At 47.2% G+C, this 16,852-nt stretch overlaps 2 protein-coding genes across 2 annotated transcripts; both read right to left on the bottom strand.

The window, feature by feature from the left end:
* Positions 1-284: 284 nt before the first annotated feature.
* On the bottom strand, positions 285-3,366 carry RPL27 (ribosomal protein L27). The gene is made up of 5 exons (XM_006940382.5): positions 3,271-3,366; positions 2,946-3,028; positions 1,840-2,009; positions 479-589; positions 285-375 (listed from the first exon to the last, which is right to left on the bottom strand). Exons 2-5 carry the CDS (start codon positions 3,024-3,026, stop codon positions 327-329), a joined length of 411 nt encoding a protein of 136 aa, XP_006940444.1. The 5' UTR covers positions 3,027-3,028; positions 3,271-3,366; the 3' UTR covers positions 285-326.
* Positions 3,367-7,786: 4,420 nt separating this feature from the next.
* On the bottom strand, positions 7,787-16,806 carry RUNDC1 (RUN domain containing 1). Its single transcript, XM_023243431.2, has 5 exons — positions 16,309-16,806; positions 12,520-12,678; positions 11,086-11,284; positions 10,430-10,549; positions 7,787-10,039 (listed from the first exon to the last, which is right to left on the bottom strand). Exons 1-5 carry the CDS (start codon positions 16,804-16,806, stop codon positions 9,174-9,176), a joined length of 1,842 nt encoding a protein of 613 aa, XP_023099199.2. The 3' UTR covers positions 7,787-9,173.
* Positions 16,807-16,852: the final 46 nt, after the last annotated feature.

Here is a 16,852-nt window from a genome sequence, read left to right as displayed (position 1 = left end):
TCTCTATATAGGTAACAGGTTGAAGCCAGGGATGCTAAACAACTCTGCACCTACACATCAGAAGTAGTCTTTTTTTGGGAAATCATTCAGTAGCTCACGCCTTACCCACCGAGGGCGGTCAGATGATTAAAGGATTATCAGGAGGGGGACAGAAGTAGTCCAAATCTCACAAAAGCGCTATTTTATATACTTTCCCACAGCTTCTCCTCTCACCCACCACCCAACGTCTTATCATATGAATGTTCTTCAGCAGTCTAATAATACATGCTACAAGCAGACAGTGATTTTTTTTTTTTGGTATTTTTAATGACTGAAACAAAACAAACTTAAAACCGCAGCTTCTGGAAGAACCATTTGTTCTTGCCGGTCTTGTACCTAGACAGAAAGAAAAGGACACCAATGAGAACAGTGAAACTAAATTCCCTTCATGGAGGATATGGATACCATATTCCCAACATCCACTACCAAAGCTATTTACCTCTCCTCGAACTTGACCTTGGCCTCCCGTCGGGCCTTGCGTTTAAGAGCAGGGTCTCTGAAGACATCCTTGTTGACAACAGTTTTGTCCAAGGGGATATCCACAGAGTACCTGGGGACAACAGTGGGGAGGGAAGATCAGCCCACATGCGGCCAGGGCCTTCGCACAGTCTGGGACCTTGGGATGGCAGGGTCTGTCTCCACAGGAGCAATCCGCAAAAGCTGTGCCAAAGTCCTGATGATATTTTTTGGAAGTTGCCAATTTAAAAAGACTCAAGCCATGAAAATACTTCACGTTTCATTCTCAACTTTCCAGTGACTATTTTTCTGGCTAAGGATTGTCACTTTAATCTTGGTGGTTGGCCAGCTTCCTATTTGGAGCCATTTTATTTATGGTGTTCAAGTTGTGTCCGGGGAAGGGTTAGCCTCAAAATTCTCAAAATTATGAGAATGCAAAAGCTGGGTGACTAGTTACCGAGGTGTTTCCCAGCACCTGAGAAACAGCAATGCCCTTTTAAGACAGCCCATTAAGAGTAAACATGCAGCCGCCGGTAGCAAACTGTAAGGCACACACTGCTGGGTTTTGGCAATTATCGTTCAGGACTCTCTCAAATATTTTTATTTCCTTATAACCTATACACCAAGATAGCATGAATGGCACACAATACTGTGAACAGCCAGGAACTCAGGGGCTTGAGAGCCAAGTGGAATCAGTTGGGGGGAGGTTTGCTTTCCTTTATTTATCAACAATTTTTGAAAGCCTATAAAAACTATCCTTGAAAGTGCAATAGTGGAAGACAGCAGGCCAGATCCCGTGCCTGTATTTATCGTGATTGCAAACAAATGCAGCAATCTTTACCTAACACTTCTAGAATTTTCAGGTGAGGAGACAGATCAAGAGCAAGCTTGGAAAAGATTTTTCAATCCTGCTTGGCCCAGTCAGGGAAGTCACCACAGAAAATGACAGAACACAGCTCCACACTGAATTAAAGAGGCAACACTGGGGGGGCGCTTGGGTGGCTCAGTCGGCCGAGTGTCTGACATCCGTTCAGGTCAGGATCTCACAGTTTGTGGGTTCGAGCCCCACGTCGGGCTCTGTGCTGACAGCTCAGAGCCTGGAGCCTGCTTCAGATTCTGTCTCTCTCTGCCTCTCTCCCACTTGTGCTCTCTCAAAAATAACATTAAAAAAAAAAAAAAAAAAAAAAGAGGCAGCACTTGAAACCACGACCACTTTGTAAGTCACACATGAAAATGTCTCTTCCTCACACTGGAATGGCTGCAAAGTTGAAAGCTGTCTCCTTATTCAGCAGGCCAGAGGGGAGAAAAGAAAGTCACTTTCATAACCATTCTTGATATGCTCACCTTGTGGGCATGAGGTGATTGTAGTTATAAACTTTCACAAAAGACTTGATCTTTGACCTCTTGGCGATTTTCTTCTTGCCCATGGCAGCTGTCACTTTGCGGGGATAGCGGTCAATTCCAGCCACCAGAGCGTGGCTGTAGGGACGGTCTGAGGTGCCATCATCGATGTTCTGAACAAGCAAGAATCACGTTAGTAATCGAGGGCCTACTGAGGCGCTGTGCTAAATGCAGGCCGTGTATAAAAAGAATACCCCCACTCCCAATCTGAGACCCGCTACTGGAAAAACTGCACAAAGCAGACATTCTGAGTGCTAGGCTAGATGCCCAAACAGTAATGGGTCGTATTCATTCCCACCAAGAATCTGGAAAGGCTTGTGGGAGCTAAGTGATTTAAAACTAACAATAATTAGCATTTATGGAGTGTTTGCTTTCTATCAAGCACTGGTTCTTAGGACTTAACATCTCTTGACTTCTACAATTACATGGCTAGTTGGTGGTCTAACTCCAGAAACCAGTCTCAGACAGATGAGGGAAGGGAAACAAAGGGTGTCCCAGTGGTCCCACAACAACCAAAAGCAAGTGCTTGGCCAGAGCTTAGCAAAATCTCACAAGAGGCCACAAAATGTAGGCAGAAGGCAAAGAACGGAGGGCTAGAATATGCTAAGTGATCGTTTTGCCTAGAAACAATTTCTCCTCTTTTTACAGAATCCCACTTGCAGCACTTAATGTTTTACTTCAGTTGAGTTACTTAACGTCTCCAGACATCAGCAGTAGAAAAGAATCCCCTACGGTTACCTCAAGGACTGGGCATGACACCACCTGCAAAGCAGTGCCAGATACCAAGCAAGCGCTCGATAAACGCCGGGCATTATTATTTTTTAAAGCCTCTTTAGTAGAGAACCCATTATATGTTAGGCGCCCAATTCAACTCACATCTGTTTGTATTTTGCATTTTTCTCTCTCAAGAGCCCCGATGCATTCACTCCCACCCGCAATGCTCAGTGACCAATGCCCCCAAGCTAGCTCTTGACTTCCACGCTTGCAGGCCTTCCGAAACCAGCCCCGTTCCTGGGATGTAGGCGCGCAGAGGCTCGCGAGGAGGGTACCTTCACGATGACCGCCTTGCGTCCGGAGTAGCGTCCGGCCAGGACCAGCACCACCTTCCCGGGTTTCATGAATTTGCCCATCTCTGCAGGGGAAGGAGAAGGGGCCGTTCAGAAACCTGTCAAGCCGAGGATGTGGGCCCAGAAGCCAAAGCTGCGCTCACTGCCGTCTCGGCCCAGGCCGCCCGCAGGCCCCTCATCGCAGGATGGGACCGCTACGAACCCTCCGGAGACCGGGCAAAGGAGAGCGCCCGGCGCCACCCCGGATCTCGACCCCCAGGCCGCGGATGGCAGCGGATTGGAACATCCCGCCCAAGGTTCTACTCACCGACACCAGCTACTCGAGCCTACGGCAGAAAGGAAGAAAGCCCACTTCCGCTAACCTTTCACCTCGGGGAGAGTGACCTCACATCCGGTCCCGCCCCGCAAGTGTCGCCCCACCTCTTGAAATGCTTTACGGGCGGAAGAAGCTCGGGCGGGGAGAGCAGTACTGCGGCATTCATTTATTCAAGTCAAACTTTATCAGTAGCTTCCACTAGAGGCAAAGAAGTCCTTCCTCCCGCGTAGGTGGGAAGAGCAAGGAAGGCTTTAAAGCGCGCAGACCTTTGGCTCCACTGCTCTGCCACACCCCTTGGTTGCAGTTCCTTTTTCTGGCGCTAGAAGGGGACACAGTTTGAAATAGATTTTTATGACTTGAAAGAGTCAGCAAAAATAGGACTTGTATTAGTGTGCATTTTTGGCATAAGGGGGGAGAGACGAAGATCAGTTAGGCAAAGGTGCTTACCCCCAATATTTAGAATCTAGTGATGTCACAGACATTACCGACTAGAATAAGCAGTGAGGAAGGTGAAGGATGATGGTGATAATCCCTGAGCACCTACTCTGTGCTAGGCTTTTTAGGTAGCCTAGCTTTACCTAATGATACAGGAGGTGACCCTGGAAGACTGTTTTTAGATGGTTCTTTACTTGTCTTCGGAGTTCAAGAGAAAGGGAAACCATCTTACAGTTTTTCCTTTTCTGAACATGGAAGAATCTATAGAATTGGTCTTGGGCAAGATATGAGAAAAATCAGGGTTTCATCAATTCTCTTCTTAGCCTCTCCAGGGACCAGTTTTCCCTGCAGCCAACACCCCATGCCAGTGGTTTATCACAATAATTATGTACTTACATGTCTATATTCAATTACAGTATTTTGTTTCGGAGCCCCTGGGTGGCTCAGTCGGTTGAGCATCCGATTTCCTCTCAGGTCATGATCTCGCGGTTGGTGGGTTCAGCTCCCCATCGGGCTCTGCTCAGACAGCTCAGAGCCTGGACCCTACATTGGATTCTGTATCTCTCTCTCCGCGCTCCCCCCGCCCCCCACTTGTTCTCTCTGTCTCTCTCTCAAAAATAAACATAAACAGGGGCGCCTGGGTGGCTCAGTCGGTTAAGCGTCCGACTTCAGCTCAGGTCACGATCTCACGGTCCGTGAGTTCGAGCCCCGCGTCGGGCTCTGGGCTGATGGCTCGGAGCCTGGAGCCTGCTTCCGATTCTGTGTCTCTCTCTCTCTGCTCCTCCCCCGTTCATGCTCTGTCTCTCTCTGTCTCAAAAATAAATTTAAAAAAGTTAAAAAAAAATAAACGTAAACAATTTTTTTTAAATAAAAAAAATATCTTTTGTTTCAAATCGGAAGATGACATTTTAGAATTGGAAGGGACCTCCAGAGATCATCTACTCTGGCCTCTAAGAGGACAGCTCTAGAGCAGCAAAGTCACAGAGATGGTGGTGCAAGAGCAAGTTCTCACTCCTGACCTGGTGCTCTTATTACACTACACCACCCTGTCCATTTCCACCTTCATGGTCTGCTCCCAGCCTGCTGCTGCCTCTTCTGCTGTATATCTTTTGGAAAATAGAAACCACAGCCGGAAATCTCATAATTGCCTTGGACTCTTCTCACAAACACTCTCCCAAATTAGTACTAAATCTTCTGAATTTTTCCTTGTCTTTTAAATCTTTTCTGTCCTTTTCCAGAAAAGGAAAATGTCCCTAAATGATCCAGCCTCAGATCTTTTTCTTCTCCTCCTCAAACCTTTTTTTTTTTTTATGTTTATTTTTTTTTTCAACGTTTATTTTTATTTTTGGGACAGAGAGAGACAGAGCATGAACAGGGGAGGGGCAGAGAGAGAGGGAGACACAGAATCGGAAACAGGCTCCAGGCTCCGAGCCATCAGCCCAGAGCCCGACGCGGGGCTCGAACTCACGGACCGCGAGATCGTGACCTGGCTGAAGTCGGACGCTTAACCGACTGCGCCACCCAGGCGCCCCGATTTTATGTTTATTTTTGAGACAGAGAAACAGAGCACGAGCAGGGGAGGGGCAGAGAGAAAGGGAGACACAGAACCCGAAGCAGGCTCTGGGCTGTCAGCACAGGCCAGACGCGGGGCTCGAACTCACGGACCGCGAGATCGTGACCTGGCTGAAGTCGGACGCTTAACCGACTGCGCCACCCAGGCGCCCCGATTTTATGTTTATTTTTGAGACAGAGAAACAGAGCACGAGCAGGGGAGGGGCAGAGAGAAAGGGAGACACAGAACCCGAAGCAGGCTCTGGGCTGTCAGCACAGGCCAGACGCGGGGCTCGAACTCACAAACCGCCAGATCATGACCTAAGTTGAAGTCAGATGCTTTAACTGACTGAGCCACCCAAGCGTCCCTCTTCCTCAAACTTTTATGTGGATCTGAATTGCTTGCTATGCTTATGAAAGATGGATTTCTAACCTAGGAGATAACAATTTCAGTCTGGAGTGGAGCCATATATGATCTATAGAGCTTATTTTGGGGAGCTTCCCTCAACATACCTCTTAAATTCCCCATTTTTGTGCTTGAAATCCTTCATTGGCTCTGTGTACCGAAGTTTAAACTCACCTTTCTTTTCTTGCAGCCTAAATTCCTTATTTTTCCACATCTTCACACAACCACTCCCTCCCCACCCCCCACCCCCAACTACTGAAATATCCAACCTTTTTGATTCCTGGGGTCTTTACTCAGGTGGGTCCATGTGTCTTTATTCTCCTCCACTGTAGCTAGGCAAAACCCTGTCCAAATCCATCCTTCAAGGCCACTCCAGAGTTCTCCCAGGCAGAATCAATCTCTTCCTTCTGTGCTCCCTCAGCAATCCAATCCATACTCATCTTTATTAGAGAACATCTTATTTGGTTTGGATCAATGGTTCTCAAAGTGTTGTCCCTAAAGCGGCTGCATCAGTCTGGGATGCTTAGAACCTTAGAACTGTGAATTTTCAGGCCACACCCCAGAACTACGGAATAAAAATCTGTAGGATGGGACCCAGCAAGTTTTAACAAGCTACCCAAATCCCCAATTTCCTTAGATTGTGTCTTTGTTGAGGGCAGGGAGTATGTTTTATTTCTCTCTTTCCTCAGTATCTACCCTGGCCCAGGCAGTTGGCAGGCATTCAAGGATGAATGAATGCAGAACGCCTTAGAAATCTTTTTTTCTAAGATTTTAAGTAACTCTACAGCCCACATGGGGCTTGAACCTATTACCCTGAGATAAAGAATTGCATGCTCTAGCAACTGAGCCAGGCAGTTGCCTCTACCTTTAAGAATGCTTTGCAAGGGCGCCTGGGTAGCTTGGTCAGTTAAGCATCCAACTCTTGGTTTCGGCTCAGGTCGAGATCTCATGGTTCAGGAGTTCAAGCCCCGCGTCAGGCTCTGTGCTGACAGCGCAGGGCCTGCTTGGAATTGTCTTTCTCCGCTCGCTCTGTCTCTCAAAATAAATAAACTTAAGAAATTAAAAAAAAAAATGCTTTGCAGATCATACTTTTATAACAGTGCAGCCTGCACTTTCACGGATACATATCCATGATTCTTTTTCATCCTGTTCTTGCATATGCTTAGGCCTAGGCTGACTGTTCCCTTCTCTCCTCCCTTGTCCTGTGTGCCTCACCCCAAGCCAAGGACAGAGTTCTGTCCTAAGTAATAATGCAGATGATCAGTGACTAGCAGATATCTGACTGCTGGGATGCTGGCAGCATTGTCTCCGTCTCTACATACTGTCTTTTTGTTTCATGAAGAACTCGACAGAACGGTGGCTGTCTGTCCATCCATCTCCTTGTGGCCTGGTCCTTTGGCAGCTGAAATTTCTGGTAGGTATGTGGGAAATACCTTCTCTTCCCCAAAGTGACGGTGGAGCGAGGGGGTGGATAAAGGAGAGAGAGGAAGAAAAGATCTAGAAGCAGCATGATACAATGAGGTAACATGATAGAATATAAAGACCATAGGATTTGGATTCGGGCAACTTGAGTACAAATCCCAGCTCTTCCATCACATACACCTGGACAAGATGTTTAACCTCAGTGTACTCGGCTATAAAATGGAGATAATATGGTCTTGTCTTAGAAGTAGTGAGGATTCAGTTAGGATGGCCTAAAATAGCTTCCCATGATGCTTGATACAAATTAGAATCAAAACCTTGATACAAATTAGTCTTTGTGAGGATTAGAAAAATACTGGGGTGGTTCAGGGCTGTGCCACATAGTCACGGCAGTTATCATCCACCCTGGATGATATCTAGATAAATGGACTTAAAAGCGCCAGCTCCAAAAGTGGCAGGCAAGGTGAGATTTGCCGTGGGAACAGACTGCACGCCTGGGCGAGATGGGATGATAACATTTGGGAGAAAGAAACCACCACCAAAGTTGACCTGGTCCAGGATAGAGGGCCAAGAAGAGGCAGAAAGGCCAAGAGCCAGACGCTGCTCAAGAAAATACTGATCTGGATCGGATGGGCTAATAACGCACAGACTTATAAACCAAAGCCAAGAGTCTCCACGGTCTTTCAGAGAAGCTACATAAAATACTATGATTTTATTAGCAACCACAGATCTATCATTTTCCACATTTTACAATTATCCTGCTTCACACAGGATGACTAATTCTAATGAATTATCAATAATACATCTTAAATAACATGTTGTTGAAAAAAAATTAAGTTAAAATGCACTATGTAATAGTGCAGACACAAAGTGCAGCTGGCAATTTAATACACGAAACAATGCTGAATCCGTAGGGTTGAGATCCCATTTGGTTTTCCAGAAAGGAATATACCTTGCCCATCTTTGGTCAGTCCTGAAGCAGTATGCAAGCTGAATGATAAATACGAACTAAAAAGGCTAAAATACTGAAGACCAAATAGGATCACTCTAGGGTCCATTTTACAAGGAAATGCTCAGTCCCTTGTCTGTCAACAGGGATCTGTAGTCCCTACCTCCGCTGCAGTACCTACATATGGTCAGACTGCCTCCATCATCCAGCCTCCGGGACAAGTGGACTCACAATCCTGGGGGGAGCAGCTGCTGGTCACTGAGGTGTGTTCCCATTCACACTTGACTCAGGGGCAAGGATTCTCTTGAGGAGGACAGCTTTAACATATTTACTTCTAAAAAGATTGTGTCTGCATCTTGTTGGGAGTTGTGTACGGGAAAGGTTATTTGCCAGAGGACATGGTACCAGCCAATGGTGGTCATTCCTCATAAATAACCAGCTCCAGAATCAAAAGAGCATCATCTGTGCCGCCACCTTGTCGGGAACAGATTTCAGTTTTTACCCCCCAAAAAGGGGCTCACACTGAGCCTAACAGTGGTTAACGAACTCCCTTAGAAATGCTGTTATCAGATATCCCCATTCCCAGTTTTAGAGGCAACTAAGGAATCTACAAGGCCTTCCCTGACCTTGGGGTCAGGAAGAAAAGGGGTGTCTGTATTCATAAAGGGAATTTAAATTCCGGCCTTAGGACTCTCTTGAACCTGCTCCAAGTGAAGGAATACGGCTCCCAGCTTGGATGGCAAGAGCCTCAAGTGGAATGTCTTCCAGGACCGACAATTCACTCATGTTGTCACTCACCACCATAAAGAGAATGGTTAGAGTGACCTGGGTTTTGTAAAACTCAGACGTGGCACGATGCGGTGGTACGTTCACTGTGTGCCACATCTGATTTCTTTTACATAGGCTCTAACATATGTGCCCAGACGTTACATGCCGGGGCAGAACCTTTTAGCGGGAGGGTTTCCGGCATTTCTTTCTGATATGCTAAGTTGGAAAACAGACTTTGCAGTCATTTGGCAAGGGAAACTGTCTTTAAACCCCCCCTCTTGCTCTTTGTTTCTATCCTAGAAGACTAGCCATCTGTTCCTACCCTACTGAGGAAGGTACTGGTGTGGGGCCAGGGCACTCTCCTCAAAAGGCATCTTTGATGTTCTTGAGCTGGCGCACGGCCAGGTCTACAGGGAGGCTGAACTTGAGGCTGCTGAGGCGACTGAGCAGGTTGAGGGCGCTCTCAAAGCCTGTGTGCGCCATGTAGCTCCAGGGCTGGTAGTGGGGCTCGATGAGTGACCCCGACTTGCAGATCAGGTTCACCCAGGACACGAGCCGCTGCTCATTGAGTGCCATGCACACCAAGGCCTTGAGCTCTGAGTCTGCGCTGCGCTTAAAAGGGTCGTGCTCCGTCAACACCATGTGGATGGCGGTCAGTAAGCTCTGCTTGGGGGTCACCACAGTGCCTCCCATAACCGGCAGGGCAAAGGACTGGGAGAGCTTCCGTGCGGGGGATTCCACATAAGCACGGCCGTTCTTAGCATGGTAGTACTTTACAAAGAGCTCCCACGGGTGCATGGCCTCGGGGGCTGAGGAGAAGGCTGGCAGCAAACAAGCAATGGGGGCCATGACGAGGCTCATCCCCGGTGAGGAGGCGTAGAGTCCATGGGCCAGCAGGTCCCTTACAGCCACTGTCAGCTCCTTCCGCACGGCCGTGGTCAGCTCGTCCTTGCCTCCCAGAGAGAGGTCCTGGAGGTTGGCGGAGGTGATGACGTGGTCGTGCGGCTGGTGCCTCAGGGCGAGCTGCTTCACTCTGTCTACTGATACCTCCAGCCTCTTCAGTAAGGGGGAGTAGTCCCTGTCAGCCTGGCTTCTCTGCCACAGGGTTTGTGGGATCTGGCCCGTGGCGCAACCGAACTGGCTAACGGCAAAGATCTGGAGCACTGCGAGCGCACGCCGCATGAGGTGCAGCCCCGTCTCCTGAACCTTCTTCACGTCTTCTGCCTTTGCTGTTCAGAAAATGCAACGACTCATCAGTTAGGGCCATGCTGGCACAGAGGTACATTCAACAAGTCACGGGCTGGGATCCGGTCCTGCTTCTGAGCTACAGTACACGTCTCACAGGAAGCCAAGAGCCACCTAGGATGTGGCTGGACCTAACTGTTTTGGGTTAATAATAGCTGTTACTGGGATTCCCACACCAAATAATCCGCTCACTTAAAGTGTATAATTCAGTGATTTTTAGTATATTTACAGAGCTGTGCACCCATCATCCCCAAAAGAATCCCTGTACCGTTAGCATTTCCCATTCCCACTTCTCCCCCGCCCCTTAAGCCCTAGGTAACTGCTAATCTACTTCCTACCTTTCTGGATTCGCCTATTCTGGAAGCTGTACTTACTTTTGCTGTTTCCTGGAGGCAGTCTGCCGCTGTCAGTCCTGGTGGAGCCACTTCCTGTCTTCCCACTGGCCTTGCACTCACAGTGTGCACTGTCTGCCTGCAGTGGGCTTCCCACTTCATCTGTAAGCAGGAGTTACAAAGAGGAGGAAAATGAATATTTACTAGTGCCTACCACATGTAAGACTTTTACAAATAACATCTGATTTGTGTGGCACAGTGACTGGCTCAATAAATATTTGCTGAATGAAGGAAGCGTGAATCATCATTTCAGGGGTGAGGAGAGTGGGACTAAATAGGTTAGGAACCTCCCCAAGGACCCAAGGCTAGGAAGTGGCAGAACTGGGATCTGAACTATCTGGTTCTAAAATCCATCTTCTTGGGGCATCTGGCTGGCTCAGTCGGAGGAGCATGTGACTCTTGATCTTAGGGGTGTGAGTTCGAGCCCTACACTGGGTGTAGAGATTACTTAAAGATAAAATCTTAAAAAAAAAAAAAAATCCACGTTCTTTCTATTCTACCGTGCTGGCTCCCTCACTGAGTGATCAAAACCTCCTACACAGTACATGAAGAACGGGCACCTTTAGGAACCAGTACTTGGATTACATATAATTATTATGACATCTGTCCACCCTGCTCTTCCCATCCCTTCCTCTGACCTTGGATGAAGTTGATGAACATCTCGAGGTCTCGGATCTGAGTCTTCAGCTGCTCAACCAACTGTTCTTTCACTCGGGCCGGGTTGACAATCTGAGCCACAGCTGCATCCACACGCTGCCGTAGCTCCTCAGTGGACAGTGAACTGATGTCCTCGTTCAGATTCATGTCCAGTTTCTTTATTAGTTCATCTATGATCACCTATCAAGACCACAAACAATGGGCACACCCTTTAGAATTTTCAAGGAGAGGGCTTGAAAAGGGAGTTATTTGCTGGAGTGCTTCCTACTTTTAAATGGAAATCAACGACAGACAGAACTCCCAAACCTGGGAGAGGACACGATGCGACTGCTGATCAAGGTGAGAGCACAGAGCTCCTTCTCCTACAGTAACAAGGACCCTTGGTTCCTCTCAGACAGAAATGGCTCCTCTCACTGCACATTCTCTACCAGGCCAGGCAACTTTCAGGAGAATAACAGTGTGAATAATCCAAAGTGGTTGATAGTCCAAAAAGCCTCATAGTTAGCTTTCCCCAAAGCCTCCAAGAGAATACATATGGATTTCCTTTAGTTTCTAGTTCTCCTCATCCCTTCTTGCCCTACTCAAGGCAACTAAAAGAAAAAAAAAATCTCTACTAAACATCAAAGTGCATTAGAGCCAAAATGCCCTAGTGACAATATTTGGAACAGTTTGAAATCCAGTTAATGTAACTCCAGCCAAGCCAGAGAAACAGCCACATCATGGTGAGAGACAAACATGTTTGTAGGGGAGGCTGTAGCTGTATTTCTGCCAGAGATTTACCTGCCTACCCAGGTGCTGCTTAAATAAATATGGCATTAAAACCAGTCTGGATTCCTGGAATACTTATCAACTGGTAGTGGGGAAAAGCTAATTTACACTGGAGGAGGTGCCCAAGTAGAACTGTTTTAATGATCAAATGAAAAACTATTATTTAAAAAAAAATTTTTTTTTGTTTTTAACGTTTATTCATTTTTGAGAGACAGAGACAGACAGAGCACGAGCAGGGAAGGGGCAGAGAGAGGGAGACACAGAATCTGAAACAGGGTCCAGGCTCTGAGCTGTCAGCACAGAGCCCGAGGCGGGGCTCGAACTCACAAACTGCGAGACCCTGACCTGAGCCGAAGTCGGACGCTCAACCGACTGAGCCACCCGGGCGCCCCAAAACGATTATTATTATTATATATCACTACTATTAGTATAACCACCAAAAAGAGCTCAGTTAACATATTATAAAGCTTTGGAATTTGTGTTTCCATGTGTGAATGAAGACTTGTCCCATTTCCCTTTGATTTGGGCCAGCAGAGGGATTCTCAGTAAGACCAAGGGTGAACGAGCTAGGAAACAATGTCCTGTGAACACAGGAAGGGACAAGGTAGCCTTAGGTAGTGGCGGGCGCCTCTCTGGTGTCTGCTCACCCGCTGTCTTTCCAAGACCACGGACTGTGGCAGGGAGTCGTAACTGCCCTCTTGATAGGCAAATGTTTCCAGGTCATCCAGCTGGGTTTTGAGCTGCAGTATAAGTTCTTTCTGCTTCTCCCTTTGGGTTTCCAGACGTTCCCGTTTCTCCTGCTCACTCTAAGACAAGAAAATACTTAGGTCTATTTCATAGGAAAAGGAAAAATCAGGGCACATTAAGAATCCTCACAAGCTAACCATGACTACTGAAACAAAGTGTTTCCAAATAATCCCAAGGAAATACAGAATTCATACATAGGTTCAAAAATGAGAATAACGATTTCATCCAGGGTAATTTATTAAATGTGTTTTCTTTAAAAAGGTATTTGTCCCTCATTGGAAACAGAATATGAATACAATGAGGCCTTTTGTTAAGACAGCCTTCCCACCCCCTCCACAAAGGCCTAGTTAGGATAGAGGCAATTTATCTTAGACAAGACAGCCCCCCAGGAATTAAACATGCCATCCTCCACAGCCAATTACCACAGATCAACTCCTGAATACTTTCTGCGGCCAAATTTTGCAAGAGAATCTAGAGATAAGGGTGTAGAGGAAAGATTTATAATTCATAATCAGTTTTCTTTATTCTTATTTTTTAAAGATTTTATTTTTCAATAATCTCTACATCCAAAGGGGCTCAAACTCACAACCCTGAGATCAAGAGTTGCATACTCTATCGACTGAACCAGCCAAGCACCCCTCATAACCAGTTTTCTTAAGATTCAAAGTCCCTCCAATGTATTACAGATGTTCACACAATCAAAAGAATTAAAGCAGGTGCCTGGGGCAGTGAAAAATAAAATCCAAAAGCCAAGGAACAGGGGTGGGAAGGTAACCATGTTAAAAAAGAAAGAAGAAAAAAAAAAAAAAGAGTCTGGTAAGTTTCCCTGACCAGTGACTCCTTTCTCCATTGTTGGCCACCAGGCAGATTCTGCATTTAAATGATGAAAAATCCTTCAGGGTGGTGAAGTCTTGCCAACGTATTCTCAAATACTAGTTCTTCCTTAACTTTCTTGATTATCAAAAACAAAACAAACCAAAACTAGCAAGTCAGGTGCAGGTATAAGGCTGCATTTTCAACCAGCAGTCTATAGGACATTAAATTTAACCTTCAAATGGAACTTACCAAGCCCTCCAAAAGATATGAGACAGGACAAATGAAAAACAATAAATTAACTTTTTGTTCAAGCTCTTTATTTTTTATTTATTTTTTCAACGTTTATTTATTTTTGGGACAGAGAGAGACAGAGCATGAACGGGCGAGGGGCAGAGAGAGAGGGAGACACAGAATCGGAAACAGGCTCCAGGCTCTGAGCCATCAGCCCAGAGCCTGACGCGGGGCTCGAACTCACAGACTGCGAGATCGTGACCTGGCTAAAGTCGGAAGCTTAACCGACTGCGCCACCCAGGCGCCCCTTTGTTCAAGCTCTTTAAAAAGCAATCCTTTTGCTTTACTCAACATGACAGCAAGCCTTTTCTCAGGACATTTCCTCTCCAAACCTTTCTGAGTATTGGCATTTCTTAGAACCTTGTTCCCATCCCCTGCTGACTGAGGGCCTAGCTATCCTTCTGGTTTCCTGGATCTTCCGGGGCAGAGCTGATCATTTCTCACTCTATGCTGTGTACACACTTCTCTAGCTCATGTCACATTATAATCTTTGTTGATATATATATATATATGTATATATATATATATGTATATGTATATATATATATAATGTTGATTATATATATTGTTGATTATAATCTTTGTCACATTATAACCTATAAGGAGTCTATGAACTCCTTAAGGGCAAAGGCCTTGACTTTGTACCCCTGTTGCCTAGCACGGTGTTTGGCACAGGATAAACTCTCAATACACATTTGCTGTATGTTACTGAACTAAAACAGGTACAGAACGACACATTCCAAATAATGAGCTCTGACTGGAGGAAGCTGTCTAGCCAGCCCAAGGAGAAAGTACAGGGAAGCTCTGTTTGTGTTTTCACTGTATCCTAACTTCATTAAGCCAAGGAAGAAGAAGAAAAAAAAAAACAGCCATGAATCCTGATTCTGTTTTCACGAGTATGTCTGCCGAACTCTGTTTCCTGCCATGGCACCATGGCAGTTACAGCGTGTTATTTGTTGGAATGTGGGCAAACAAGTGTAATAGAGAAAAACGAGCTCTGGTTCAAGGCAGAAAATAATGGAAATGATTTCCAGTAGGAAGTGAGAGGAAATACTGGTTTAAAAAAATCTGGAACAAGAAGTAAATCATCTGGTTCAAACATGTCCCCCCACTTAGATATTTTATGTAATCTTCTGTGCATTCATTAACGCATAAACAGGTGGTACCAAAGTGGTATTTTGAGCACCGCTTTTTTTCCTAATTTTTATTTATTTTGAGAGAGAGCATGTGCAGGGGAGGGGCAGAGAGAGAAAGAAAGAGAGAGAGAGAGAGAGAGAGAGAGAGAGAGAGAGAATCCCAAGCATGCTCTGTGCTGTCAGTGCAGAGCCTGACGTGGGGCTTGATCTCACCAACCATGGCATCATGACCTGAGCAGAAATCAAGAGTCAGACACTTAACCGACTGAGCCACCCAGGCGCCCAGTGAGCACCACTTTTTTTTTTTTTTTTAAGTTGTACTCTGCTTCTGAAAGAGAAAATGAACAACCAAAAGAGCACCACATCCACACAGAAACTCTGATGCTTCTTGCTCCTGAACAAGGGCCTGGTTACAGTAATCCTTTCTACTCCTTAAAAGTCTGGCAATTTGAGGTGGCTGCTCCTTGTGCCAGGAGCTGCGGGTATATGGAGAGGAGGGTGGAAGAGCAAACACAGGATTGCACTGGAAACATTTCAGGTTAAAATAAGCAAGTCAGTATCTGCTACTGATAAGCCTTGGTTAAACCCAATTTAAGTGGGAAGAAAGCCACGTATAGGTAGTAACTTGAAGAATGAAAATGTGGAGAAGGTGGCCAAGTCTCTTCAACACCTCCAATAAGCTATCCGCAGCTGTACACTTTCAGAGATTCAAAGACTGTTAAGGAAATGGCATTGGCATACAGACTCCCATTACTCAGTGGAGGCTAACTGAACAGATCCTGTCACAGTTACCAAAGGGGCTTCTTATATAATACCTAGTTATTAGGCAGGATGGGCAAGGAGGTTTAAAATTCCAGCTGTAGGAAAGGCTATAATCAGGAGTTGTGTTTTTTTTCATTTACTAAGTGATCCTGCTGTTCAACAAAGCTTCTGCCCCCACAAAAGCCTAAAGATTAAAGACGTTTTCTAGATTCCAGGAAAGTAGGAACAGGCAGGAGGTCTAAATTTCCATGGATTCCAATTCACTTACCCTTCATTAGCCAATGTTCTCAGCCCCAGGTCGGGGTACTCTATCAACAAATGTGCTCGGGCGTTGGGTACTTTATGAGGCCACGGCAAGGTGAGGGGGAGCAGCACTGCTTTGGTTGGTTGCTCTGTTGCCCTTTGAATACTCTTTGCTCACCACTCTTCCGTCCCGCACGTCACCACACCTGCATCTCTTTCCACACCCTAGGTGGACACCCCTCACAATGAGGTTCCCAGGCCTCGGGGTCCTCCTGCCCTTCAGCAAACCTCGCACACCTGTCTTATCTCCTCGTCTCCAACGCGCGAAGTACTCACCGAGACCAGCCGGCGTCTCACCGCTGCTACCTTGGTCCGCGTCAGCATCGCCACTCACCCAACCCCCTATGCCCCTGCCCCTCGGGGTCTGGCCCAGATGCTCACCTGGTTCTCGCCCCGCAATCGTGGCCGGTCCCCTGGCAACCCATCGCCATCGTCGCTGGCGGGGTCCTCGGACCCCCCATAACCCAGGACGTGAGGGCAACCGCGGAAAGCGAAGTCCTCGAGCTCGCGCAGGAGGCGCTGCTGCTCCGCGGGCGCACCGCGCACCACCTGGCGCAGGCGGAACTGCACTTGCGCGAAGTGCGAGGACAGCGCAAGCAGCGCCGAGTCCAGCCGCCGCCGCTCAGCCCGCAGCCGCCGCAGCGTCCGGCCGGGCGAGTCGGGAGGGGAGCCCGGGGCCGCGCCTGGCTCCTCGGCTGCCGCCTCTTCCGAGAACGCAGCTGTCCCAGGCCCGGCCTCCGCCACTGCCCCCACCGGGGCCCAGCGCACCGCCTCGCAAGGTGGCGGCGACTCCTCTTCCTCTTCCTCTTCGTCCTTCGCCTTTGGACCAACGGCAGCTACCACCGTTACCGGCTCCGCAGACGCTTCGACAGCCGCCATCTTCCCGGAAACACCGCCGCACGTCAGCCGCGCCCCCTCACTGCCA

Source organism: Felis catus, chromosome E1, assembly GCF_018350175.1.
Source record: "Felis catus isolate Fca126 chromosome E1, F.catus_Fca126_mat1.0, whole genome shotgun sequence".
NCBI lineage: Eukaryota > Metazoa > Chordata > Mammalia > Carnivora > Felidae > Felis > Felis catus.
The sequence above is the reverse complement of the archived record's forward strand: the minus strand, read 5'-3'. Positions and strand labels throughout refer to the sequence as shown.